At 50.6% G+C, this 26,261-nt stretch overlaps 1 protein-coding gene across 4 annotated transcripts in view; it reads left to right on the top strand.

Annotated features, from left to right (window-relative positions):
• The window catches only part of ZZEF1 (zinc finger ZZ-type and EF-hand domain containing 1), a 101,117-nt gene that overhangs the window by 73,255 nt on the left and 1,601 nt on the right, over nt 1-26,261 (top strand). For all 4 annotated transcript variants that reach the window (XM_042917010.1, XM_042917008.1, XM_042917009.1 and 1 more), the window contains exons 38-54: nt 906-1,038; nt 2,349-2,488; nt 3,019-3,296; nt 3,945-4,119; nt 4,650-4,782; nt 9,540-9,733; nt 11,412-11,531; nt 13,102-13,293; nt 14,063-14,163; nt 15,273-15,408; nt 15,511-15,870; nt 17,690-17,833; nt 18,319-18,487; nt 18,848-18,946; nt 19,341-19,506; nt 24,449-24,602; nt 25,193-25,264. In XM_042917010.1, coding sequence (XP_042772944.1) covers nt 906-1,038; nt 2,349-2,488; nt 3,019-3,296; nt 3,945-4,119; nt 4,650-4,782; nt 9,540-9,733; nt 11,412-11,531; nt 13,102-13,293; nt 14,063-14,163; nt 15,273-15,408; nt 15,511-15,870; nt 17,690-17,833; nt 18,319-18,487; nt 18,848-18,946; nt 19,341-19,506; nt 24,449-24,602; nt 25,193-25,264 — 2,766 coding nt within the window. The remainder of the gene's footprint in view (nt 1-905; nt 1,039-2,348; nt 2,489-3,018; nt 3,297-3,944; nt 4,120-4,649; nt 4,783-9,539; nt 9,734-11,411; nt 11,532-13,101; nt 13,294-14,062; nt 14,164-15,272; nt 15,409-15,510; nt 15,871-17,689; nt 17,834-18,318; nt 18,488-18,847; nt 18,947-19,340; nt 19,507-24,448; nt 24,603-25,192; nt 25,265-26,261) is intronic.

The raw sequence follows: 26,261 nt of genomic DNA, 5'->3' as shown, positions 1-26,261 counted from the left end.
GGGCTGTCACCCTACCGGTCTAGGCAGCTCACTGCCTGACTCTTGAGCCCAGGGAAGCCTCGCGGCTCCAGCAAGAGCCCCCTTAACCAGGCTCCTTGCCAAAATAAAAATCTCAGAAATGTAAGCTCAGTGTTCTGGAAGGACACTTTCTTTTTTTCTTTTTCCCAAGAGGACTTTCTGTAAGTGGCTTCTAAAAGCTAAGTAGGATGGGGGCACCTGAGTGGCTCGGATGGTTAAGCATCCGACTCTTGACTTCAGCTCTGGTCATGATCTCACGGTTTGTGAGATTGAGGCCTGAGTCAGACTCGGCTGACGGCGTGGAGTCTGGGATTCTGCCTTCTTCCCTCTCTGACCACCACCCCCCCCACACACACTTGCTCTCTATCTCTCTCTCAAAATACATAAAAATAAACTTACAAAAAAAGCTAAGTAGAATGTACTCGAGGTTTGTACTATGGCCATTGCTAATGGAACTGTGGGCTCTGATGCAAGGGCATTTGGGAGATGTTTGGGGGATGGGTTGCAGTGATGGCTGCCTTAATTAGAGCACAGATTTATCGTCAGAAATGAGGCACATTTTATTAAGGAATTTAAAAGTATTTCAGTCCATAAAGACTGGCTAGTGATTTTAAAAATTGAATCGTATTACAACATTAATGAGCAGACTTAAAAAAATTTATTTGAAGCAGGGGAGGGGCAGAGGGAGACACAGAGAGAGAGGATCCCATGCAGGCTGCACACACAGCACAGAGCCCGACACGAGGATCAATCCCACAACCGTGAGATCATGACCTGAGCTGAGATCAAGAGTCGGACGGACACTCAACCTTCTGAGCCGCCCAGGCACCCCGAATGAGTAAACTTCTATTATAAGAAACTTTCGTTCCTTTGCGTTTTGTTTTCAGGGAAAGAGAGATGGTCACAAGAAGGTCAGACCTTTCGACTGCAAGCAGAGAAGTAAGGAGGACGAAGGTGCATCTTTGATGAAGGATCCCGCACGCCAGACTCAAGTTTCAGACTCACCTGCAGGGCTTCCAGGTGAAGATTCTTCGGTCATGACCTTGATCTCTTTTACCTGAAATGCACACAGACCCATCCCTCGGCTGTTTGTTGCATAAGGTTTCAAACTGGCTAGCAACCAAGGGCGCACGGTTTCTCGTTTTGTATTGGATGGTACTGCTAACGCTTTGCCTGCTTTCCTCCTTTGTTATTCCCTAATTCCGGAGGGCCTTCCGTGTGCCAAGCCCTGTGCTAGACTGTGGGGATGCGACAGGGACCAAGTCAGACAGACACGCAGGTCCCGGCCACGGTGCTTGCGGTCTGGGAGGGTGTCGAGCACGGTGCGGTGACTGTAATTGGAAGCGAGACGTGGCTCTGTCCAGAAGAGAGGTGTGAGCGGTGGCGACCGGTGTCTAACCGGGACAACCGTATCCACAGGAAGCCTTGTAAAGGTCAGGCTGCGAGGGACCTCAGCCGTGCTAGGACCTGCTGTGGGGAGAGACTTGGAGGGCAGGCGGGACAGTAGCAGGTCAGGCCCCAGAGTGGGAGCCGCCAGGCGACTGCAGGGGAGCGTCCCGCCGGCAGACGGGCGTGGGTGGAGGAGAGCCCTAGGGGTTGCTGTGTCCTCTACTGAGGAGGGCCTCGGCCGACTGCCCGGGGCTGGCAGCAACAGGGTCGGAGCTGTGTTCCCAGAAGATTGATGAGCCCAGAGATGGAGGTGCGTGCTGTGGGCTGCAGAGCCTCCTCGTCGGGGCGGCCCGGGCGGGGGGGGGGGGGGGGGGGGGGGGGCAGCGTGTGTCTCCCTAGCCTGCTCCGTGATGGAGGCAGGAGGCAGGAGGCACCGGGCATCCTGCCCCGTCCGTGGGGCCAGCCGTCAGCAGGGGCCGATGGGCGTCTTCGCGGTGCAGCCGGCTGACACTCCTCATTGGCCCAGGCCCTCTTTGGTCTGCACAAGTGCCAGCGTCCCGGTCCACATACAGAGTATTTATCCATCAAGCGTCCTCTGGGCACCTGCTATGCTCGAGAGACATTTCTAGGTACTTGTGACACATCACTGAAGGACGGTAAAAATCTAGAAGGGAACACATAATAAATACCAGCGATTTGGTTTGTTGAAAGGTAACCAGTTAGCATGAGCACAGACTAGCAGGGTCAGGGGAACGGCGACCGCGGAGGCTGGGTGCCCTGTGTTTTAGTAGGGCAGTCGGGGGGGCCCCCTGGAGCAGGACGTGTTCAGCAAAGTCCAAGTTCCGTTCTCTTTCGGCTCAGGGACAGTGCGGCAGCTTACTTGCTGCTTGTACGTGCACAGAACCTGGCAAGACCTGAAAGTTTGATGTTTTACAACTCAGATGCTGACACTTCAGTCGTGTCCTCTCAGAAGCCCATCGAGGAAAAGGCGGTTACTCCCAGCCCGGAGCAGGTGTTTGCTGAGTGTTCCCAGAAGAGGATTTTGGGATTGCTGGCAGCCATGTTACCTCCCTTAAAGTTGGTAAGAGACAGTGGTACTTTCTTTTCTGGAAGAGGGGTGGTAGTTTTGTGGGAGAGACCACCTGTTAGTAGCAGTCATCTGTGTGTCCCTGAGAGTAGCATAGTGAGTTCGAAGTGGGATTGTAAGAGGGTCCCTGAAGGGGCATCTGGTGGCTCAGTCGGTTAAGCGTCCGACTTTGGCCGGGCTCGTGATCTCACGGTTCATGAGTTCCAGCCCCACGCGCCGGGTTAACTGCTGTCAGCACAGAGCCCTCTTTGGATCTTCTGTCCCCTTCTCTCTCCGCCCTTCCCCCGCTGGTGCTCTCGTGCTCTCTCTCTCTCTCAAAATAAATAAATAAACTTAAAAAAAAAAGAAAAAAGATGATACCCGAGGATGTCTTTTCTCGCCTGGTTGTGCGTAGCTGTTGAGGAAAGATACCGCACGGCCCCTGTGTGCTAGCCGGGTGTACCTGGGACGTGAGGGGTACGGTGTGCAGTTGATGAGGTTACACGGGCTCCGTGTTGAGTAGGTGTTTCTCCTTCTCTTGGCAGGACCCCGCGGTCCCCGTGATAGACCTGGAGCGTGCCCTCCCACTCATGTTTCAGGTTGTCATCTCGAACGCAGGCCACCTGAACGAAACCTACCACCTCACGCTGGGTCTTCTCGGCCAGTTAATCACCCGCCTTTTACCAGCAGAGGTGGATGCTGCCGCGGTGAAGGTCCTCTCCGCCAAGCACACCTTGTTTGCGGCGGGGGACAGTTCCGTCGTGCCAGATGGCTGGAAGACCACCCACCTGCTCTTCAGCCTGGGAGCCGTGTGTCTGGACAGGTAGCCCCCCGCACCCTGTCCCACCTTGCCGTCCATTTCCTTAAGTCCGTGGTCCGGCCCTCGATTCACTCCCGTGTGCTGTTGTCCAGGCATCTCTTGTGAGAATAAAATTAGTTTGATTGGAAATAGTGTCACCTGACATTCAAATTGTCCTCAAAACCCACATTAAAACAGCTGTGTGGTCGGGGCGCCGTCTGCTGATTCAACTTTCTGATGATATATACATTCTGGTTGTTTTTCCCTGGCAGCAGTGAGTGTGGGCTTGGAGGTTGAAGCAAATAGGTCAGTTTTTACTGTAAAAGTAACAGTCACAATTCCAAATTTGGAAAACAGGAAAGGAGAAAAAAATCACCCCAGCCGCACCATCTTCATGCACCTGGCACTGACTCAATAGATTTCCTTCTGAGCTCTTTTTTTCTGTGTGTGAACGTGAGTGCGCAAGTGCGCTTGGACGTGTGACTGTTTGTGCGGAGTTTTTTTAAACGTGGCCGTAGGCTGAGCGCGTAGGTAACAGAGGGGTCGTTCGGGTCGCTTAAACTAACGGGCGAGTGGCTCTCGGGCAGGCGGCTGCACCCGCCGCGGAGTGTCGTGAGCTCTGCTGAGTTGACTTCAGAGCCTGCACCACCTAACGGAGCTCTCGCCTTCCAGCCGGGTGGGCTTGGACTGGGCCTGCTCCATGGCGGAGATCCTGCGGTCCCTCAGCGGTGCCCCCCTGTGGCGCGACGTCATCGCCACCTTCACGGACCACTGCATCAAGCAGCTGCCGTTCCAGCTGAAGCACACCAACATCTTCACCCTGCTTGTGCTGGTTGGCATCCCCCAGGTACGCGTCTTTGGAGGCCGGGCCACGTCTTCCCACCCTCCGCCCGCACGGCAGGGTCTCTGCAGCATGTGTCTTGGGGGGTTTCCTCCCTTCAGGTAGATGATTTGCATGTACAGGATTGCTGGGTTTTCAAGATTATGGGATGGTCCGTTCTACTGCGTTTTTAACAGGTTAGGCATTTGACTCTTTTGTTAGCCAGTAGCTGGCTTTGACTACTAGCAGGTAACTCATCGGTGAAGTTACAGAGAACCTCAGGGTAGCTGTCTCTTGGGTGGGCACTGACCTTGATCTTTCTGATCCTCACGGCTTGCAGTTGGTTGGGACAAAGGGGACTGTGAAACGTGACTTCCTCCAGCAAGCATGTAAACCACTTCTGTGCTGGGCCCTGGACGTAGGAGAGCCCGTCCTTGAGGACTTGCTGGCGTCGGGGGCACCAGCAGGGAGGGGGGGACGGGGCTGGTGTTGGGCTATGGGCCTGTTCCTGTCTCCGTGTGCTTCTGAGTTGCCTCTTGGTCTCTGTCCTGCTCTAGGTCCTCTGTGTGGGAACTCGCTGTGTGTATGTGGATAATGCCAATGAGCCCCATGACGTGATCATCCTGAAGCACTTCACTGAGAAGAACAGGGCTGTCGTCGTCGATGTCAAAACCCGGAAGAGGAAAACAGGTGCCAAGCGTAATTGCTTTTTCTAAGAATGAAAGGAAGTTGTCCAACCTCTGCATACTCTGAAATTCGTAGAGATACCTTGGTTCTTACCCTTGCATATGTTTTTTTTAAAAAACAAGTTGTGAGTCTCTGAGCTTCTTTTTCTTCATCTCTGAAGAGATGTGGTTGAGTTAGGGTAAAAAAATTTTTAAGTCTGTTGATTTTATTTGAGAGAGACAGAGAATGCAAGTAGGGGAGAAGCAGAGAGAGGGAATCCTAAGCAGGCTCTGCATGATTGGAGTGCAGAGCTGACACGGGGCTCGAACTCACGAAACTGTGAGGTCATGACCTGAGCCGGAATCGAGTCAGGCACTTAACTGACTGAACCACCCAGGCGCCCCAAATTAGGGTAAATTTGAAGGCCCTTGCCATGCTGTTATTTTGTAGATATGGCTCTGTGCTTTTGGTGGGACACGCTTAGGTTCTGAACATGTAATTTTTCCATTTGCCAGTGTTCTTGCTTTTCTAGTGGGTAATTTAAATAGATTGTGGAGTCAGATGTCTAAATGAGTGTGAAATAACTTTGAATAAGTATGTTGACATTCAGGTCGCTTTCCATTTTGCTCCATCAGTAGAAGAGTGGAAGTGTATCACGAGTCACCTTTGACTTAGTTTGCCGAACCCTAAACAGCCTACGAACTCTGGAGTATTGTAACCATTGTGTGCCCAGTTCTGCTTCTGAAGTAATATGCTTTCTCATTCAGCTTCAGCATCAGGCCCTGGCTGTGCTTTTGTGTGTGGTGTGAGGTAAAGGTCAAGGTTCTCGTTCTTTCTCCTTTGTTTTTCTTTTTTGCATATCAACATCCAGTTGTTTTAGGACCATTTGTTTAACAGACTTCTTTCCATTGAATTATTCTGACACCTTTGTTGGAGATTAGTTGACCCACGTGTGTGTGTCCATTTATCGTGTGTGTGTGTCCATTTATCGGTTCTGTCTTATTCCATTAATCTATGTATCCGGCCTTACTCGAATACCGCATTCTCATGACTATTGTAGATTTATGCTAAGCCTCGAAATCAGGTCCTCCGGCTTTGTTATTCTTTTGTCAGCATTGCTCCGGGTAGTGTAGTTCCTTTGCCTTTCTGTATAAATTCTAGATTCAACTAGATTCGTTTCTCTTAAATAACCGCTGAATCTGCATATCCGTTTGGGGAGAACTGATGTCTTAACATGACCCATGAGTACTGTATACCTCTCCATTTATCTAGGGAATAAATTGAGGTCTCTAATTGCCCTTCATCTGGCACAGCTGACTTCTCTCACTCCTGATTTTGATAATTTGTGTCTTCTTTTGTTTGTTTCCTAGAGTGTCTCGTCAGAGCTTGATCGATGTTATTTGATCTTTGCAAAGGACTAACTTTTGGTTTCGTTGATTTTTTTGTTGTTATTTTTCTGTTTTCTGCTTCATTGATTTCTGTCTTTGTCATTATTAATTTCCTACTTCTTCTTGCTTCGGGTTTAAATTGCTACTTTTTTTTCTTGCTCTAGTTTTTTTTTTTTCTTTCTCTAATTTCTTAGGGTGGAAGCCTAAATCACTGATTAGAAATTTTTGTTATTTTTTGGTAGCGGCATTGTAAATGCTATGAATTTTCCTCTAGGTATAGCGTTAGCTGCATCCATAGTTTTTTATATAATTTCTATTATTTTCATTCAGGCCATTACAATAGAATATTTTCTATTTATCTTATGAGTGTTTATTTATGGATTGTTTAAGCACTTATTGTTGAATTTACAAATATTTGGGGGATATTCCAGAAATCTTTGGTATTGATTTCAAGTTTAATTCTCTTGGTATCAGTGAACATACTTTGAATTATTTCAGTCCTGTTAAGATTATTGAAACTTGTTTTACGGTCCTGGATTTGATCTGTTTTGAATCAGGTTCCATGTGCACTTGAAGAGAAACCTATGCTGTTCTGTAGATGTCTTTTTTAAATGAAGTTAGTTGATAATGTTGTTCAAGCCTTCCATGCTCTTACTGAATTTGTCTGTTCTAATGATTACTGAGAGGAATGTTAAGGTCTCCAACTGTAATTGTGTATATGTCCGTTTCTCAATTCAGTACGAAATGTCCCTTTTTTTGAAAAATTTTTTAATGTTTATCTTATTTTTGAAGGGGAGAGAGACAGAGCGTGAGCAGGAGAGGGGCAGAGAGAGAGGGAGACACAGAATCTGAAGCAGGCTCCAGCCTCTGAGCTATCAGCACAGAGCCCGATGTGGGGCTCGAACCCATGAGCCATGGAGCCAAAGTTAGAAGCTTAACTGGCTAAGCCATCCAGGTGCCCCATGAAATGTCCCCTTTTCATCTCTAATATTCCTTGTTCAAAAATTGACTTTAATGTTGATGTAGCCTCTCTAGCTTTTGTTTTATTCAAAACATTTGCATGGTGTGTATGTCCCATCCTCTCACTTAACCTGCCTGTGTCTTTAGTGGATTTCTTGTAGATAGCATGTAGTAGATAGCAAGTATGTAGATAGCATGTAGTAGAATTTTCTTTTTAATACACTCTGACAATCTCTGCTTTTTAATTGGGATGTTTAGATGATTTACATTTAATGTAGTTATCAAGATGATTGAGTTTAAATCTACTATTTTCTTGATTGTTTTATGTTTGTCTCATTTGTTGTTCCTTTTTTTTCCCCCACTTCTCTGCCTTATTTTGGATTGAGGGTTGTGTTTTTGTTTTTGTTTCTTAATGACTCCATCTAATTTTCAGAATTGGCTTTTTTTTTTTAAAAATTTTTTTTTTTTTTTTTTTTTTTTTTTTTTTCCACGTTTATTTTATTTTTGGGACAGAGAGAGACAGAGCATGAACGGGGGAGGGACAGAGAGAGAGGGAGACACAGAATCGGAAACAGGCTCCAGGCTCCGAGCCATCAGCCCAGAGCCCGACGCGGGGCTCGAACTCACGGACCGTGAGATCGTGACCTGGCTGAAGTCGGACGCTTAACCGCCTGCGCCACCCAGGTGCCCCAGAATTGGCTTTTAACTATCTCTTAATTTTTTCACTGGTTATTCCAGAGTTTGTTATAGGTTACTTGCAGCACCTGGGTGGCTCAGTCAGTTAAGCGTCTGACTTGAGCTCAGGTCATGATCTCATGGTTCGGTTCATGAGTTCGAGCCCCCCATTGAGCTCCCTGCTGTCAGCACTGAGCCTGCTTTGGATCTCTGTCCCCCCTCTCTCTGCTCCTCCCTCACTTGTGCCCTTTGTCTGTCTCTCTCTCTCTCTCTCTCTCTCTCTCTCTTTCTCTCTCTCTCAAAAATAAACATTAAAAAAAGTTGTTAATAAAATGAGAAAATAATATCTTTTATATTTATTTACATATGCATTTACCATCTCCGGTGCTGTTCATTCCTTTGTGTAGGTTTGGGTATCTATCTGGTATCATTTTTCTTTGGCCTGAAAACAACATTTCTTGAACGTCAGGTCTGCTGCTACAGAATTTTTGTTTTGGTTTGTCCTACCAAGCCAAAGAAATATTTATTTTGACTTTATTCTTGAGAGATAATTTTGCTGCATAAAAATTTCTAGGCTGAGAATTTTTTTTTAATACTTTGTAGTTATTGATCCATCGTCTTCTGGCTTGCATAGTTTTTGCCACAAAGTCTGTGGTAATTCTTTGTTACTCTTCAAATATCTTTTCTCTAGGGCCGCTTTTACGATTTTTCTCTTAACCACTGGTTTTTAGCATTTTGATTATAATGTGCCTTGACATGATTTTTTTTGTTTCTTCTGCCTGGGGATTTAATGAGCTCCTTGATCTGTGGATTTAAAGTTTCCATCAAATTCAGAAAAATTTTCATCATTATGTCTTGAAATAATTGTTCCCACCCCACCCCCACACCCCCAACTAGGATACTTCCACTCTCACTGGTGGGAAAACACAATATTCCCAGGTCTGTGTGAGCTCCAAGAATTGTTCATCCTACTGCTTTTTGGTAGTTCTTTCATAGAACTGGGTGGTTTCCTATCTAGGAAGTTTGCTCTCGACTTCACGCAGATCATACTTCCAGAGACTCACGAGGAAGCTTCTGTGGCTTTTCTAGACGGGTCTCCTATACCCTCTCTGTCTCTGTGCCTCTCTCTTCTTCATGATATTCTGCCCCCAAAATTCTAGCTACCTTGACTTTCCTGAACTCTGACCTCTTTCTCATCAGTTCATTGAGACTGCGGGACTCTGCTTGGATTTCCAGCGTCTGTTCTGCAGCCTGTAAATTGTCTCCAGAAAGCCAGGCTGTTGGAAGACTCCCCTGGTTTATGTCTCTTCTATCAGGGATCATAGTCCTTTACTGCTTGTTGCCTCGTGTCTGCAAACCATTGTCTGTGATTTTTTTTTTTTTTTTTTTTTACATTCTGGTTGCTTAAGATAGGAGAGTAGATTCAGCCTGTCTTAGTTTTGTCTGGGAGTGGAAGTCCCTTCTGTGTACTATATTAAGTTCCTTTAGCACTTTTGGAGACAGCCTGTGTGTGCACAGTAGTAGGAACGTAAATTGTCTCTCCCAGTTGCTCGATGGATAGGTGGCCCAGTGCCATTTTTGTGCTCACCTGCAAGCCAGCCTTAATTATGACGGCTAAATTGAAGCCAGGGAGATTATGTTCTGGGGCCTGCTGCTCTTACTTCAGTAAAGGTGTGTTACTAGGGAAGAGACCTTGCTGCAGGAAGCACTGACCAGACTTTTGTGCCTTTTGTCTTCCTGCCTGACATCACCCTCCAGTGAAGGACTACCAGCTGGTCCAGAAAGGACAGGAATGCAACGACTGTCAGGCCCAGCTGAGCCAGTACTCCCAGCACTTTGCCTTTATCGCCAGTCACCTCCTGCAAACCAGCATGGAGAGCCATTGTCCTGAGGCAGTGGAGGCAACTTGGGTCCTGTCCCTGGCCCTCAAAGGACTGTATAAGACACTGAAGGTAATGGTGAGCTTCTCCCATTTGCTAATGAGTCTGGCTGTGATTTAACATCTGCGGGGCATTTACATCAAGGAAATGCCATCTGATTTCGATAGATGGTTAACCTAGGATCTTGATTATTTTTAGGAACGTATGGGGTCTTGCAAAAGGATAACTCGAAGGGAAAAACAGGTTTTTCCCAGTAGTTGGTTCTTTGTATTTTTTCAGTACTGTTTCCCAGAACCAGGTATTTGCCTAATGAGCACATAACCTTTGAAGATGGGAAGAAACTAGACCAAACCGTTTCTCTCTTCCCTCTGAACCACAGCTCCTCCGGCCCATCAAAGGACAACAGGAAGGGGAGAGGACCAGCATCCTACGGGACTTTGAGTGATAGGCTTGGTGGTTGGGGTGGAAGGAGGGAGACATGTGAGGATATTACCCCTGGGTGGTAACAGGGGTGCAGATGAGAAGCCTTGACTTGTAGGGAACATGGTTCTTCTGTTCTGCCACCTGAGGGGCCTGACAGGGGGAAGGAGCGTTTTTAGGACCCTACCTCCCCACAGAAATAGCCGTGAAAGAAGGGTTTCGTTTTAAAAGTTTGTGAGTGCCTGGACTTTGGCAGAATTGCCCAGGGGACCACAGAAGGACCCAGCAGCCCAGGGAGCCAGCACTGAGGGGCTTCCAGCTGCAGCCCAGCCCTGAGTGCTTGTAGGGGGGGATGGAGGCCATGCATGATGTTTGTTGACTCCACGGCATTGGTCACGGTCTGAAAGAGAGAATAAACTTCCTGAAGGCAAAGACCATTTCTTTTTTTTTTTTTTTTTTTAATGTTTATTTATTTTTGAGAGAGAGAGACAGAGACATTGTGAGGTGGGGAGGGGCAGAGAGCGGGAGACACAGAATCCAAAGCAGGCTCCGGGCTCTGAGCTGTCAGCACAGAGCCCGCCCGACACAGGGCTCGAACTCACAGACTGTGAGATCATGACCTGAGCCGAAGTTGGACGCTTAACCGACTGTGCCATCCAGGTGCCCCAAGGCATAGACCATTTCTGTCTCTGACTCCCAGTTTTCACAAGTATTGTTGAGCACCGAGAGCCATGTAGCACTGAACTTGAGAAAAGGTGGAGCTTACAGCCCAGCCTGCAAGACAGACAACACGGAGCCTGCAGGGAAAAGTACCACGAGTCAGAGCGAGCCTTTCTGCGGAGGCGAAATTCGAGGTGGTAGAGAGGGAGTCTGGGCAGAGCGATGTGTGCAGGGGGAGATGCAGACGCCAGGCCCGGGAACAGGTGTGGTTGTCAACAGAAGCAGCGCCTCCAGACCTTCCGGGTCGTGCCCGAGAGGGAAGCGAGACCAGAGAAACGGGCGGAGAGTCCACGGTGCCCCGTCCGCCCTGACTGCCACGGGTCGGGACTTCGATTTTCGTCTGAAGACGCTGGGAAGGTTTGGGAAGGCAGAGCGCAGGAGAGGGCCGTGAGGCCCCTGCCCTTAGCATGGGACGTGGCACACGGCGTGTCCTGGGCTTCAGAAGTGCTTGTGGAGGGCGCACTGGGGACAGAGCGGACAGACTCTGGTTAGGGCTGAGGTTCAGAGTCTCATCCTTCCCGCCGATTCTGGAATCTTCCTGACACGGTGGGCTCTGAGATAGGCGGTCCCCTCCCCACACCAGCTGCAGGTCACCCCTTCTGTGTGGCAGGCTCACGGTTTCGAAGAGACCCATGCGACCTTCCTTCAGACGGATTTGCTGAAGCTGCTGGTGAAAAAGTGCAGCAAAGGAACGGGTTTCAGTAAAACGTGGCTCCTCCGGGATCTAGAGGTAAGGGGTGGGCGTGCCTCCCGCCACCACCGCCACCTGGTGCAGGTGCAGGCTGCCCACCCGCGAGCGAATACGGGGCTAGCCCAGCGCGTGCTCATTCTGTACGGTGGTTGGACCACGTCTTCCGTTTGTGTCCCTGTTGGAAACAGGGACTGTGACACCTGTCCTCCGTGTCAGGGAGGACGAGTTTGATGTCTGTTCAGAGAACACTGGAGAAGTATTCTATGGAAACATGCGGTTGGCCCTTTATCATGGCGATAAAGTGTTTCCTTGGATCATTATTTCCCTTTGAAGCCCCTTTGAGCTAAAATCAGTTTCTGAGTTTGTCCTTGGTTATGTTTATTTTATGTAGGATTTAGTCAATGATTTTCATCTGATTACTATTCCTTGTAGGCCTTAGGTTTTTCTTAGTGGAATTACTGTGGTTCTCTGTGGAGTTTCTGGACCAACTGCTTCAGGTCCAAGACGAGCTGCTGCTGTGTGGGAGCTGGTCAGCCACCCGTCTCCATCACACAGGCCTGAGCATGAGGACACAGCTCTCAGGTCCCACGAGAGGGTTTGCTTCGGTTGCAGGAAAATGTGCCAAAGCATAGTAATGGGGATAATCTGGAAAGCATCTGGGCTCTCAATCTGAGGAAACATTTTAAATTAAAAAAAATTTTTTTAATGTTTATTTATTTTTGAGAGAGAGAGAGTGGGGGAGACGCACAATCGGAAGCAGGCTCCAGGCTCTGAGCCGTCGGCACAGAGCCCGACGCGGGGCTCGAACTTACGAACTGTGAGATCATGACCTGAGCTGCAGTCGGAGGCTTAACCAACTGAGCCGCCCAGGCGCCCCTAAAATTTTCTTATTCTTCAAATAATAGAACCACATTGCAGAAAATTCGAACTATAGGAAAGGAAGAAAAACTTTCAAATTTCGCCTCACACACACAGCTCCTGTTAATATTTTATGTATGTCCTTATTCTAGTTGTTTTCTTTTTTTTTAATTCTTTCTTTAATATATTTTTTTAACACGAAATTTATTGTCAGATTGGTTTCCCTAGTTGTTTTCTTCTGCATCCGTGTTACATGTACAGCCTCGAATGCAGGGTGTGCGTGCAGTGGCCACTCCCTTGGTCACTAGGCAGTTCTCCATGTTTAATGGCTATAAGTGAAACACGAAGGCAGGTTCCAGCCTCATTGACCATAACACGAGTGTAACTTCTTGCACATTTTATGTTATTCCTAAGGCGAGTTATTGGCTGGGTTAAAGGCAGTAGATGTTTTTATAGCTCTTTACCATTCAGCAAAATGAGTTCCAAATACCAATCTGCATCGTTAGCAGCAAAGTTAATAAACACAAAGGTCCCTCGTAGTTTTAGTTATTAGCATTTCTTTGATTACAGGTACAACTGAACACGTTTTCATGTTTTTCTTTTTTTACTCGTTTCACATTCTTTTTGTGAATCCGTACATCTTTTATAAAGGAGGTCAGATATTTTCCACCCTTTGAGGGTTAGAGATATGTGTGACATTCCCACCCACTGAACCCCCACACCACCGCCCTGCCTGGTTTTCTGCCCATAGATTTTGTCCATCATGCTGTACTCCTCAAAGAAGGAGATCCACACCTTGGTCGAGCACCCAGGCCTGGAACCGGAAGAGCGAGGGGATCAAGGGGAGGATGCAGAAGGCGTGGTCAGCAGCCCTGGAGAGCCGGAGCAGAGGAAGCTAGATCCTTTGGAAAGCCTGGATGAGCCCACCAGAATATGTTTCTTGGTGAGTTCTGGGGCCGTGGTGTGGACGGTGGAGGGACTCCACAGGATGGATTCCTTTTGGCTTGCACCTCGTTTTTGCCTCTGTGCGAAAATGCCTCTGTCTGACATGCTGGGAGATCACTTCCTGAAGACTCAGTTGGAATTGTGTAGAATCGATCCGGAAGGATGGAGAAGCCCTTAGCACAGTAGTTCTTAAGCCTTTTGAGTCTAAAAGCTTTAGATCTTCTCTCCCGTGAAATACGCATGTGCAGTTGTGCTCATAGTCTGCAGCCCGTCCATTGTGTCTCCCCGTGGCTTCTGAGACGCGCGCTCTCACAGTCCCTGGGGAGGCGCTCTTCCTCGGATCAGTGGCCGCAGGAAGAGCACACGGGTATGGGCGGGAGGTCAGGAAAGCAAGTTTAGTTTTCTGGGAAACCAAAAGGAAGTATAGCCTTGGACTTCCGGTGCCAGCGGTCAGACGGGGGCACGAGGCGGCTGGAGAGAAGCCAGCAGCGATGCGGTGGCGATGGCAGCTCTCAGCCGTCAGCACTGCATTTGGGGGCCTGGTATTCCTTTTGGCGTTTCCGCGCTTTATGTTGTCCTTTGAATTTATAATAGCAGGTTCCACGGTCCATGGTTTAGAGTTTATAATTTTGTTTGCTTTAAGTGACCACACAATATTCTTAAATTATAACCTGTGGTAATTCTAGAAAGAGTTATTTTCTCCCTTTTGCGTTCAGGTGATCCGCGATGTGCGGAAGCACTTTTAAGTTGTCTCTCTTCCTCTGCAGATGGCGCACGACGCCCTCAATGCCCCTCTGCACGTTCTCCGGGCCATATACGAGCTGCAGATGAAGAGGACCGACTCTTTCTTCCTGGAGGTTCAGAAGAGGTGAGGACCCTGCCAGCAACACGTGGGTAAAGACTCCCGGGAGGCCACGACGTGGAGCTGGCCCGTGGTTCTTCGTGAGCGATGTGAGAGCTGACTGCCGCACGCCCGCGTCATCTGAGTGGCGGTCGTGTCCCTCGCGGGGGTGCCAGTTGACGCCGACGCCAAGGTTCCTTTCCTACGTCGTCCTGGGGCAAACAGCGCAAAGCAGGGCCCTCTAGCCAGAGTGTCGTTTGCTTGTTCACCACGGCACGTTATTTCCATGGCGTTCCCCCAAGGATTCTCATAGAATTTATAATGTTCCCTTTCTCTTGCCGGGAAGTTCAGGGCCGGTTCTTGGGCCCAACTCCCACAGGTGTGTGCAGCTGATCTCCCCCTCTGTCCCTCATATCCTGGTTTCGACTTCCTGTTCTAACTTTCTTCTGCGTTTTCATCCCGTATTTCTATTTTCCCGTACGTATTTCTTACGTACCGCCTCGAGTCCTTTGTGAAACGAAGCAGGGCACTGCTGGAACTAAGAGACCCAGAAATACCGGGTCAAGGAAGATAGAGTTTGTTTTTCCTCTCGTGGACTGTCCAGGGTGGGTGGGCAGCTCTGCTCCTTGGAGTGGCCCTGTGCCACCAGATGGCTCACCCGTGCGTGCCGCCTCTGTTCCGGCCCGGGGGGAGGGGGAATCGTAGAGAGAGGAGCGCGTCCTCACCCCGGCCGCTGGGGGGTGGACTCTGGAAGCGGCCCGCGTTACCTCGCTGGCCTCCCATGGGCGCGAGCCCGGCTGCACCGCCGCATCTAGCTGCGGGAGGGGCTGGGCACCACATCGCCGGCTGGGGGGCTGTGTATCTTGCTACAGCGTTGGGGAACTTTGTTCCTAGGCTCCAGGGAGCGTGGATCCTGAGGGACGCCTTGCATTCTCTGCCGCAAGCGTGTACGTGCACGTCTGCGTGCATGAGTGAATGAGCGCGGTGAACTGGTGTCGCAGACTCGGGGGTGTGATGATGTAATTGCAGAGTCCCAGGAAGACACCTCCCGTCAGTGTCCCTGACAAGTTCCACTGCAGGCTGAACTCTTCCCTTTCGGTACCTCTTGTGCCCATCCTCGTGCCCCTTCTCCGCAGGTTTGATGGGGATGAGCTCACCACGGACGAAAGGATCCGGACCCTGGCTCAGAGGTGGCAGCCCAGTAGGAGTTTGAGACTGGACGAGCAGAGCGCCAAGGCCGTGGACACAGACATGATCATCTTACCGTGTCTGGTACGTTGCCTCCCCCTTGGAGACGAAAGGTCGGCCCCTGGCCCCGCACCCCAGCCAGTGGGGAGGGGCCGGCTGCCGTAACAGTGGTCTTTGGGTTTGCAGTCGCGGCCCGCACGCTGTGACCAGGCCACTGCCGAGTCCAACCCCGTGACCCAGAAGCTGATCTCCAGCACAGAGGGCGAACTGCAGCAGAGCTATGCCCAGCAGCGCCGGAGCAAGAGTGCTGCCCTCCTGCACAAGGAGTTGGGCTGCAAGAGCAGGAGGGCCGTCCGCGAGTACCTTTTCCGCGTGAATGAGGCCACGGCTGTCCTGTACGCCCGCCACGTGCTGGCGTCCTTGCTCGCTGAGTGGCCTGGGCACGTGCCCGTGAGCGAGGAGACCCTGGAGCTGAGCGGCCCGGCCCACATGACCTACATTTTGGATATGTTCATGCAGCTGGAAGAAAAGCATCAGTGGGAGAAGGTGATTGTTTACTAGGTCAGGCTGGGTCCTCGCCCTCACTGCGCCTCCTCTGCGCCCCCACGTTTGAACATGCTTCGTCCGGATGCAGCGGAGGCTGGCCGTGGGCATGGCTGGGCTCTCCCAAGTGCCGGCCCAGAGCGGAGGTCACAGCCTGGGCAGACGTGGTGTGCAGAGAGCGCTCGGCCCGCCGATCCCGTGGAGCCTGGCTCTGCACGCTCCCCGGCCCATCTCTTCTCGTGGCGCCAGGTCCAGAGGACAGGGTGAATTACAGCCCCCGGTGTGTTCCGTGGTACAGGACGCCTCCGGGGTGGTTTGCGTCTTGTTCCTGGAACATCGGCCCCGGGACGCTTGCACCTGCTGCAGTGTAACCAGCGCGAGTTCTGTCGTGAGGAAGTGCAGCCAGGGACCTGTCCGAGGCCCCCGGCCTCTGGGGGGCAGGTGTGGGGTCTGCACCCTCACCCCACACTCTGGTTCTTAGTTTCCAGGCCTCTGGTTCTGTTCTTATTCTTTGATTTGAATTGATTTGATTTTTTTTATGTTTATCAATTTTTGAGAAAGAGAGCATGGGCAGGGGAGGGGCAGAGAGAGAGGGAGACACAATCTGAAGCAGGCTCCAGGCTTGGAGCTGTCAACAAAGAGCCCGACGTGGGGCTGGAACTCACGAACTGTGAGATCATGATCTGAACCAAAACCAAGAGCCAGATGCTTAACCGACTGAGCCACCCAGGCACCCCATTCTTTTCTTTCTTTCTTTTTTTTCTTTCTTTTTAATGTTCATTGACTTTTAAGAGAGAGAGAGACAGAGAGAGAGAGACAAAGCATGAGCAGGGGAGGGGCAGAGAGAGAGGGAGACACAGACTCCGAAGCAGGCTCCGGGCTCCGAGCTGTTGGCACAGAGCCCGACGTGGGGCTCGAACCCACGAACCGTGAGATTGTGACCCGAGCTGAACGAAGTCAGGCACTTAACCACTGGAGCCCCCCCCCCCCAGCACCCCTGGTTTTGTGTTTATTCTTAAGTCAAATCTTCAGCTTTGTCTCGAGAGTAGTGTTGGGGTAGCAAGGCTTCCCAGGGTGCACATACGTGAGGAGCCTCGTCGCAGAGCTGGCCTGGCCTGGGTGGCGGGAGCTGTGGGCACCACCTCCAGCCGAACGGGATGGTTTTGTCACCACCTTACCAGATTCCAAGTGCACAACTCTTGAGTCACATTTACTGCCGCCTTCTTCTTCCCTGTCCCCTTGGCGCCCACATACATCATGTGCCCTCACCCACACACATGCCCGCCCTACGCGAGGACTCCTCAGGATGTGAGTTCATCCTCTTCTCCTTAATTTGCCTGTCAAAGACACCACCAGTCTGTAAGTCCTGGATCTGGCCCCAGCCACACAGCCTTGGAGGTGCTGGCGGCTCTGCTGTAGCCGCACCTCTCATCTGCGAGTGGCAGAGGGGAACGTGGCCTTCCCCACCCTCGCCCCGAGGAGCCCCCAGTCCCTCACCCCCTCGGCATGTGGCCTGTTGTGCTGTAATTGTCTGTCCGCATCCTTCCCCTGCTGGTCTCAGGACTCTTCAGGGCCCGGGACACCCCTGATAGGTTCTGCTGGCTCTCTCAGAGCTCCCAGAAGTGGTGTTCTCCAGAAGGAAAACCAGCATCCCAGTGTACAGGAAGTCCCCCCTCTCCCCACCCCCTGCCGTGAGAGGCGGCGGGTGAGGTCAGCCTCTGTGGTGATGCCAGCCCCTCTGGACAGGCCTTGGGTTGAACTGGGCTCCTCCTCCTCCCTGCCACCGGCAGGCCCTGACGCTCGCTGCTTCGTGTCCCGCCAGATCCTGCGGAAGGTACTCCAGGGCTGCCGAGGGAGCATGCTGGGGACCATGGCCCTGGCTGCCTGCCAGTTCATGGAGGAGCCTGGGATGGAAGTGCAAGTGAGGGAGTCCAAACACCCGTATAACAATAACACCAACTTTGAGGTACGCTCCAAGACGTGTGGCTGGCAGGACCCACGAGGGGTGCTGAGAAGCTCGCCAATGCCCCGAGCGGCTCCCCGCCCCCCACCCCTGCCAAGCCCCAGCCAAGAGAGGGCCTCCTTGGTCCCAAAGCCAGGGAGTCTTTACCACCCAGTCTTTTTTCCTGGTGACCTGGTTTTAATGGGAAAAGTGGGCGCCCCGGCCTGGGGTGGGGGGTGGGGGTTCAGTTTCCCTGCAGCTAGCTCCTTGCAGGGAATCCTTGGCATCTGAGTGTGGGCCTGGGTTCAGCCCTCACTGCACCATCTCGATGACGTGGCCACACCTCGGAGACCCCTGTCCTTCGGTTTAATTCACGTGTGCATGTTCCTGTCCCGCCAGACCGAGGGCCGGGGAGGGCAGGGCTGACATTTAACCCTCTCACATTTGCAGGATGTGGCAGGAGGCAAACCCTCAGGAGTGACAGAGGTGTCTTTCTGTCCCCTCCCCAGGATAAGGTCCACATCCCTGGTGCGATCTACCTCTCAATCAAATTCGACGCGCAGTGCAGCACAGAGGAGGGCTGTGACGAGCTGGCCATGTCCAGCAGCAGTGACTTCCAGCAGGATCGACACACTTTCAGTGGGTCTCAGCAGAAATGGAAGGATTTTGAGCTTCCAGGTAATAAATACTTGGTCATACGGACTCTTACCATGAAGTACTTAAACTCAATAGTGAGGAGCACCCTGGTGGCTCGGTCGGTTAGATGTCCGACTTCAGTTCGGGTCATGATCTCACAGTTCATGGACTCAAGCCCCGCGTCGGGCTCTGTGCTGACAGCTCGGAGCCTGGAGCCTGCTTCCGATTCTGTGTCTCCCTCTCTCTGTGCCCCTCTCCTGCTCATACTCTGTCTCTCAAAGACAAACAAACAAACTCAATAGCGAGAGAAGGGACGTGGAGGGATGTCACATGGGGCTTAGTCTGTCGCCATTCTCTGTTGCTGTGGTGTCCTGACCTGTTTCTGGTTCTTGTGTGACCCAGGAGATACTCTGTATTATCGCTTCACCTCTGACATGAGCAACACGGAGTGGGGCTACAAATTCACTGTGATGGCTGGGCACCTCGGGCGATTCCAGACAGGTGTGTGCCCTGGTCTTTCTGTGTGTAGGATGTCCCTGCCGGGGACGCTCGGGGGAGGGGTAGGTGCCATTATGTCGCGGATCTTTGTTACAGTCAAAGCAGGTACTTTAATACTAGCACACGGCCACCGTGGTGTGCTGTGGTTGGCTGTCCTCTTGCATGGACGGGTAGAAGAGCACCTGTGGGCACCTACAAAAGACCCGTCTTCTCTTGGAATTTGCAGGGCGGTTTGCGAAAGGGAGGAGCTGAAAATGTTGGTCCTATGTTGCTTTTATGAAAGGCAAAATTTAACCGTAGTTACCTCCTCGTATTTGTTAAACATAAGAGTTAATAATTCCAGAGTAAATACAAGAGCTAATCATTAAAATATCGGTGTTTTGTGGTTGTGGGCCAGGGTTCGAGATTTTGAAGCAGATGTTGTCAGAAGAAAGAGTCGTGCCCCACCTCCCACTGGCCCAGATTTGGGAATGGCTGGTGGGTGTGGCTTGTCGCCAGACTGGCCATCAGCGATTGAAAGCCATTCACCTGCTTCTGAGGATCGTCCGCTGCTGCACCCACAGGTGAGCCGCTCTCCGTATGTGAGTCCTTCGCAGGGAGTTCGTGGACAACTGTGAATATCTCCTCCCACTCTGGCTTGCCGTTTCTCTGTACTGGAGTCTGATGAAAAGAAGTTTCTAATTTTGACATCTTGCCGTTCATCAATCGTGTTTTATGGTAGTGCTTTTGTTGTCCTGTTTAGGCGGTTTCCACCTCACTCCGCCTTGGGGTGGTGAAGGTGCTTCCTGTGTTCTAGAAGCTTTTGTTATTTTTTCTTTCACTCCTGGCTGTACGCTCCACGCGGAATGACTTCTGCGCAGGACGTGAAGTGCAGGGGGTCAGGGTTAATTATTGGAATGTGAGTCTCCACCTGACCCCAAAGACCACTTGTCCCTCACCTCACTCCAGCACCCTGTTGCTCACAAAGGAGGTGTCTGTACAGATGCGTCTGTGTCTGGTCTCTGCTGCTCCAACGCTCTTTATGGTCCTGGTACCAGTACCACGCTGTCTTAACTATCGTTGCTTTCTAATGAATTCGCATATCTAGTCGCATAAATCCTTTGCTCTTCAGCTTCCAGGCCGTCTTGTCTATCTTTGACTCTGCATATCTATATACATCTTAGAATTGGTTTGTTTCTCTTTTTTTCCCAGCTTCGGTGAGGTGTAATTGACAAAGTTGTAACATATTTACAGGCTAGAGGGGATTTCTTGTGTGTCCGCGTTGTACAAGGGCCCCCATCAAGTTACTTAACACACCCAGCACCTCACGTTACCTCTGTTGTGTGTGACAGCAGTTACGCGCGCCTCTCTACGATCCAGTATGGTACGCCGTCATCACCTGTAGTCACCGTGTCATTCATTAGATCCTCAGACCTTACTTGTCTTACAGCTGAAAGCTTGTCCCTTTGACCAGCCTCTCTGTTTCCCACACCCACGGCCTCCAGCAAGTACCTCTGTGTCTATGAGTTTGACTTTCTTTGTGTGGTTTTGGTTTCCACGTGCGAGTGAGGTCATCCAGGGTTTGTCTTTCTCTGGCTTATTTCACTCGGCACAATGCCCTCCAGGTCTTCCTTCTTTCTCATGACTTTCCTTCTGGCACATACTCCGCTGTGTATGTATGCACCACATTTGCTTTCTCCACTCCTCCACCGATAGGACACTTAGCTTGTTTCCATGCCTTGACCGTTGTGAATAACGGTGCAATGAACATTCGAGTGCAGGTATTGTTTTGAGGTAACAACTGCATTTCCTTTGGATATAAACCCAGTAGTAGGATTACTGGATCATACTGTGGTTCTGTTTTGAATTACTCGAGAAAGCTCCATACTGTGTCCACAGTGGCTGCACCAGTTTGCGTTCCCACCAGCAGTGCACGAGGGCTCCCCTTTCTCCACATCCTCGCTGGCACCTGCTACCTCCCGTCTTTTGGATACTAGCCACCCTAACGCATGTGAGGTGACAGTGTGGTCTTGACTTGAATTCCCCGATGCTGAGTGATGTTGAGCGATGTTGAGCATCTTTTCATGTTAGCCGTATGGATGTCTTCTTTGGGAAAATATCTGTTCAGGTCCTTTGACCATTTTTAGTTGGGTTATGTGGGGTTTTCTGAAATGGAGCTGCATGAGTTCATTGTATATTCTGGGTATTAAGTCCTTACCGGATGTGTGATTTACCACTGTTTTCCCCCATTCCGTGGATGCCTTTTCATTTGTTGATGGTCCTCTTTACTGTGCAGAAGCCTTTTGTTTTGATGTCGTTCCTTCCACTCGTTTATTCTTGCTTTTGGTGTCCACTCCAATGGCAAGGAGTTTACCTGTATGTGTTCTTGTAGGAGTTTTATAGTTGGTAGTCTTACATTCAAGTCTTTAATCTATTTTGAGTTAATTTTTGTGCATAGTGTGAGAGAGGGATACAGTCTCATGCTTTTGCATGCGGCTTGTGCCAGGTTTTCCCGACACATTTGTTGAGGTGACTGACTGTCCTTTCCTCATTGCATATTCTTGGCGTCTTTGTCAATTAATTGGGTGTCTACGTGTGGGTTTATTTCTCGGCTCTCTGTTCTGTTCATCGATCTTTGTGTCTTCTTTTATTCCAATACCATACTGTGTTGATCGCCACAGCTCTGTATTGCAGGTGGGAATTGGGATGTGAGAGGCTTCTAGTTTTGTTCTTTCTCAAGACCGACTTGGTTATTTGGGGTCTTTTGTAGTTCCTTGTGGATTTTAGGATTTGTTTTTCCTATTTCTGTGAAAATGCCATTGGGATTTTGATAGGGGCTACATGGAATCTGTATATTGCTTCCGGCCGTATTTTAACAGTATCCTTCTGGTCCTTGAACGCGGAACAGCCTTTCCACTTGGTTGCGTCTTCAGTTTTTTTCATCAGTGTTTTATAGTTTTCAGCGTACAGATTGTTGATCTCCTTTGTGAAAATGTATGTCTGAGTATTTTACTGTTTTATCCTGTTGTAAATGGGATTACTTGTTTAGTTTCTCTTTCTGATAGCTCGTCATTAAGCATATAGAAATGCAGGTGGGGCTCCTGGGTGGCTCAGTCAGTTGAGTGTCCGACTCTTGATCTGAGCTCTGGTCATGATCTCAGGGTCATGAGTTCAAGCCCCACGCTGGACTCCACGCTGGGTGTGAAACCTAGTTTTAAAAAAAGAGGAGAGGGGCGCCTGGGTGGCGCAGTCGGTTAAGCGTCCGACTTCAGCCAGGTCACGATCTCGCGGTCCGTGAGTTCGAGCCCCGCGTCAGGCTCTGGGCTGATGGCTCGGAGCCTGGAGCCTGTTTCCGATTCTGTGTCTCCCTCTCTCTCTGCCCCTCCCCCGTTCATGCTCTGTCTCTCTCTGTCCCAAAAATAAATAAAAAATGTTGAAAAAAAAAAATAAAATAAAAAAAAAAAAAAAAAAAGAGGAGAGGCAGCTGGTTTTTCTATATTGATTTTGTGCCCTACGATTTCACTGGATTTATGAGTTCTAACGGTTTTTCTGTGGCGTCTTTGGTGTTTTCTGTAGAGAATGTCATCTGCAAACAGAGACATTTCTGTCTTCTTTTCCAGTGTAGACGCCTTTTATTTCGTCTTCTTGCCTAACTGCTCTGGCTAGAAATTCCAGTACCTTGTCGTGTTCCTTATCCACTCGTGTATTTTCTGTTCACACACATATGCACATACCCCGTCTCACCTGACGGGGTTTGGGTGGACTTCAGAGCACTGAACCGTCTACGTTGATTCCTCTTCTCTGCGATCCTCCAGTGCTCAGGTCTGAGTGATGTTTCTATGTAGAGGATTTCCATTAAATTAGATTTATCTAATGTTTTTGATGATACTGTAATTGGTGTTGTAGAATTCTTATTCTTGATTGTTTCTGCTCATATATAATTCACTTTTGTGTATTTTCCTTGTATCCAGTGACAGTGCTCTGTTGCTTAACTTGGAGAGCTCACGTGTCGCTATTCAGAGCACAGTCACGTTATCTACAAAGAACCGGGTTTCGTTCCTCCTCTCGGTCCTTAGACATTTTTTTTTTCCTTTTTGCGCTAGCCGTGACCTCCCCAGAGTACTGAGTAGAAGTGGAGGTTAAAGACCCGCTGTCTTGTTCCTCACCTCAGAGGGCAGGTGTTGGCGATGTGTCCCTCACGCGCACGGTGTCGGTGCGCCTCTCTAGCAGTTTCCAGGCACACAGACACAGGATGCCGCCAGAGCGGGGAGATGATATTCAAGATAGCACGCCATCTTCTGGTGTAATATGGAGCTGTTACTGAAAAAACAAAGGGCTCTCCGAGTCGGGGAGAGAAAAGGATGGCACGTTGAGTCCGTCTGCGCGCAGGCAGGTAGAGAGAAAGCCAGCGTGATTGCCGTTAGCGCCGTGTCCTCGTGTGCGACAAAGGCCCCTTAGCCCACAGGGGCTGCATTCCGTCCCGTTGAGAGCAGCCTGCAGTGAGAACCACGTGGTGGTTGAGGGATGGGCATGAAACTGTCTTCAGACGGGCGGGTCCTTCCCTGCTGCACGTGATGTGCCTGTGCGGTTTGCCGACCTTCCTCAGTCCAGACAGGCCGGGCAGAGGGGGAAGGCAGCCCCAGGGGAAGGGTGGCTGCCAGTGGCCGGATGAGCCACGGACGAGCCACGTAGGAGCGCTTTCCTGAAAGCTCAGCTGTAGAGCTGTCTCTTTAAATCAAGCCAAGTTTTCCTGGTGCTCTGGGAAGACTCCCTCTTCTGGGAGAAAATGATGGGCTCCAAGAGTAAATGCGCAGAATACTTCGTACAGTCATACGTGAAAGAGAAAAAGCAAAATTTAGGATTATAAATATATAAAGTCATGTCGTAAGGCTCAGAATATCATTTCCTGACTTTTCTTCTCATAAGGACGTTGAACTAGAAACACAGCACGTCCTCCCTCAGAGTGAAACACGCAGTGAGTCTCCACGGAGGCCTCTCCAGTGGAAAAGGATTCTGCTCTACTGGGAAAGGGTTCTGGCCCGAGCGACCTCACAACCATATTTCTTGTGTTTTGTGAGCCTAAGATTATTATAGTGGCTTTCATTGCCTTTTAACTGCCTCTTTTTTTCTTGATTGTTAAAGCAACAAGTGTTGCAGAAAATCTAGAAAACGGACAGAGACAACTGATAACGTTTTTGATATATTTGTTCACTGTTGTGTATAATACAGTTACACGATACCATATCTGCAGCTTTATGCCTCCTTTTTTCCACGTAACATTTATCTCGAGATTTTTCCACGAGGTTCTTCCTAACAACCGTTTAGAGGCATGCCGCTGATTTACAGGCCTGGGCTTCGGGGTCTCCTGCGTCCTTGGAGTCCTGTTCTGAAGTTTAGGTTCTGCCCCTTTCCCTAGTTGCCACTGGTGGATATTTTTGGCCATCTGGGGGGACAGTGATGACTTTACTGGGTGTGGGGGGGAGTCTGTCAGCTGGCGTCTGTCTCACGTCTCACCCCCTCCCGCAGCGACCTCTGTGATCTGACGCTGCTAAAGCCCCTGTGGCAGCTCTTCACGCACATGGAGTACAGCCTGTTCGAGGACGTGACACAGCCTGGCATCCTCCTCCCCCTGCACCGCGCCCTCACGGAGCTCTTCCTTGTCACTGAGAACCGCGCCCAGGTGAGCGGTGAGGGCCCTGCTGGAGCGCCCCCGCTGCCCGGGCTGAGGGCCGAGCCCTGGGGTGTCGTCTGGGTCGCGGCAGACCTGCGCAGGGGGCAGGCGTGGCCTGAAGTACGCATCCTCACCTCCGTCCGGCCCCCCCCGGAATGCTGTTTTGTCAGGCCTAAAGCCACAGGGGAAAAACTGCCCCAGGTCAGTGCTTGACAGTAGTGAGTTCTGGAAAATAAAATGGACGGCTTCTTCCTTCTTCCTTCTCCTTCTTCCCACGAGCGTAGTAGGCTCATTGAACATGTGAGATGAGAAGGTCTTTCCCAGTTCTTTAGCTTACCCCTCATTTTCTACATGAGGAAACCGACCGGAGCACCCTATGGATGAGTCGGGGCAGAGGGCTCCCCGCCCCCGCTCCCCCCCCCTTCCAGAACTGGGCACCTGGCTGCTCCCGGTCCAGCTCCTCCCATGGCTCTCGAGTGAGGTAGTGCCGTGAGGTGCCCGCGGAACCAGGAGCGATCACCCATGCGGGACTCCGTGGTGGTGGGAGGGTGTCCCCTGGGTGGCGGTCCCCTCCAGCCACAGCCATGCTCTCTCCGCAGGAGCTGGGGTTGCTGCAGGAGTACCTGCTGGCCTTAACCACCGACGACCACCTTCTCCGCTGCGCGGCACAGGTATGCCTCCCCTCCCACCCCACCCCCACCCGACCCCAAGCTGTCCGCTGCTGCCTCCCCGTGGCCAGATGGCCCCATTGCCATGGACGGAACCCCCCCTGGGGTTCACCCGGGGCTCTGTCCCAACCCCATCGCATCCTTCCAGTGTCCGAGGAGGGAGTTGAGCCCCTTACTCGGTGTCCTTCATATCCAACCGTGGGCTTGGAACACGCTAGCAAGAATTTGTCTTTGAAACCAAAACAACCAATGTCTTAAATTGACAGTTTGCCTGAAGTTTCCATAGAGTTAGATTTCAGTTTTTTCCCTGGTAGGAGAACCCCTGACAGTTTGGTCCCAGGACACCTTTCCACTTTTCAGTTATTGAGGGTCCCAAAAAGCTTTCATTTGTGTGTTGCACATATCGATACATACCATTAGAGATTAGGTTTTAAACTTAGAAATTAAAACACTTAAGCACTTAATTATCACTTTAAGAAATAGTAAACTTACTCCGTGTTAACATGAGTAACACATTCTCTGCAAAACAGCTGTATGTTCCCAAACAAAACCATCCTTGAGGAGGCGGCTGTCGTCCACGCCCGCCAGACCTGCGTCCTGCTGCTGCAGCTGTGCTGTCCTGCACCGGCCTCTGGGAAACTCCCCACGTGCTCCAGAGCGTGAGGGTGGCAAAGGCACAATGTCTTAGCATCACCACGCGGAGCCCGGAAAGGGTCTCGGGAACCCCCAGGCGCAGGCCGCATGTTGAGAACCTTAGACCCGCAGACCCTTGAATATCACAGAGGATGTGGTCCAACCCTACAGTGGACACAGGGGGACACTAAGGCCTAGAGAAGGGGGAGGTTTGCCCAGGGTCACGCTTGAGTGGCTGTCCAGCCGGAGCCCTGCGCTCTGTTCCTGCAATTCTGCTCGGTGAGCACACGGTCCTCTCACAGGAAAGGGTCCTGCCTGCGGAGAAGCAGGAAGCCCCCATCCACTTGGGGCGTCTGTACAAATTCTC

This window comes from Panthera leo, chromosome E1, assembly GCF_018350215.1.
Source record: "Panthera leo isolate Ple1 chromosome E1, P.leo_Ple1_pat1.1, whole genome shotgun sequence".
NCBI lineage: Eukaryota > Metazoa > Chordata > Mammalia > Carnivora > Felidae > Panthera > Panthera leo.
The sequence above is the reverse complement of the archived record's forward strand: the minus strand, read 5'-3'. Positions and strand labels throughout refer to the sequence as shown.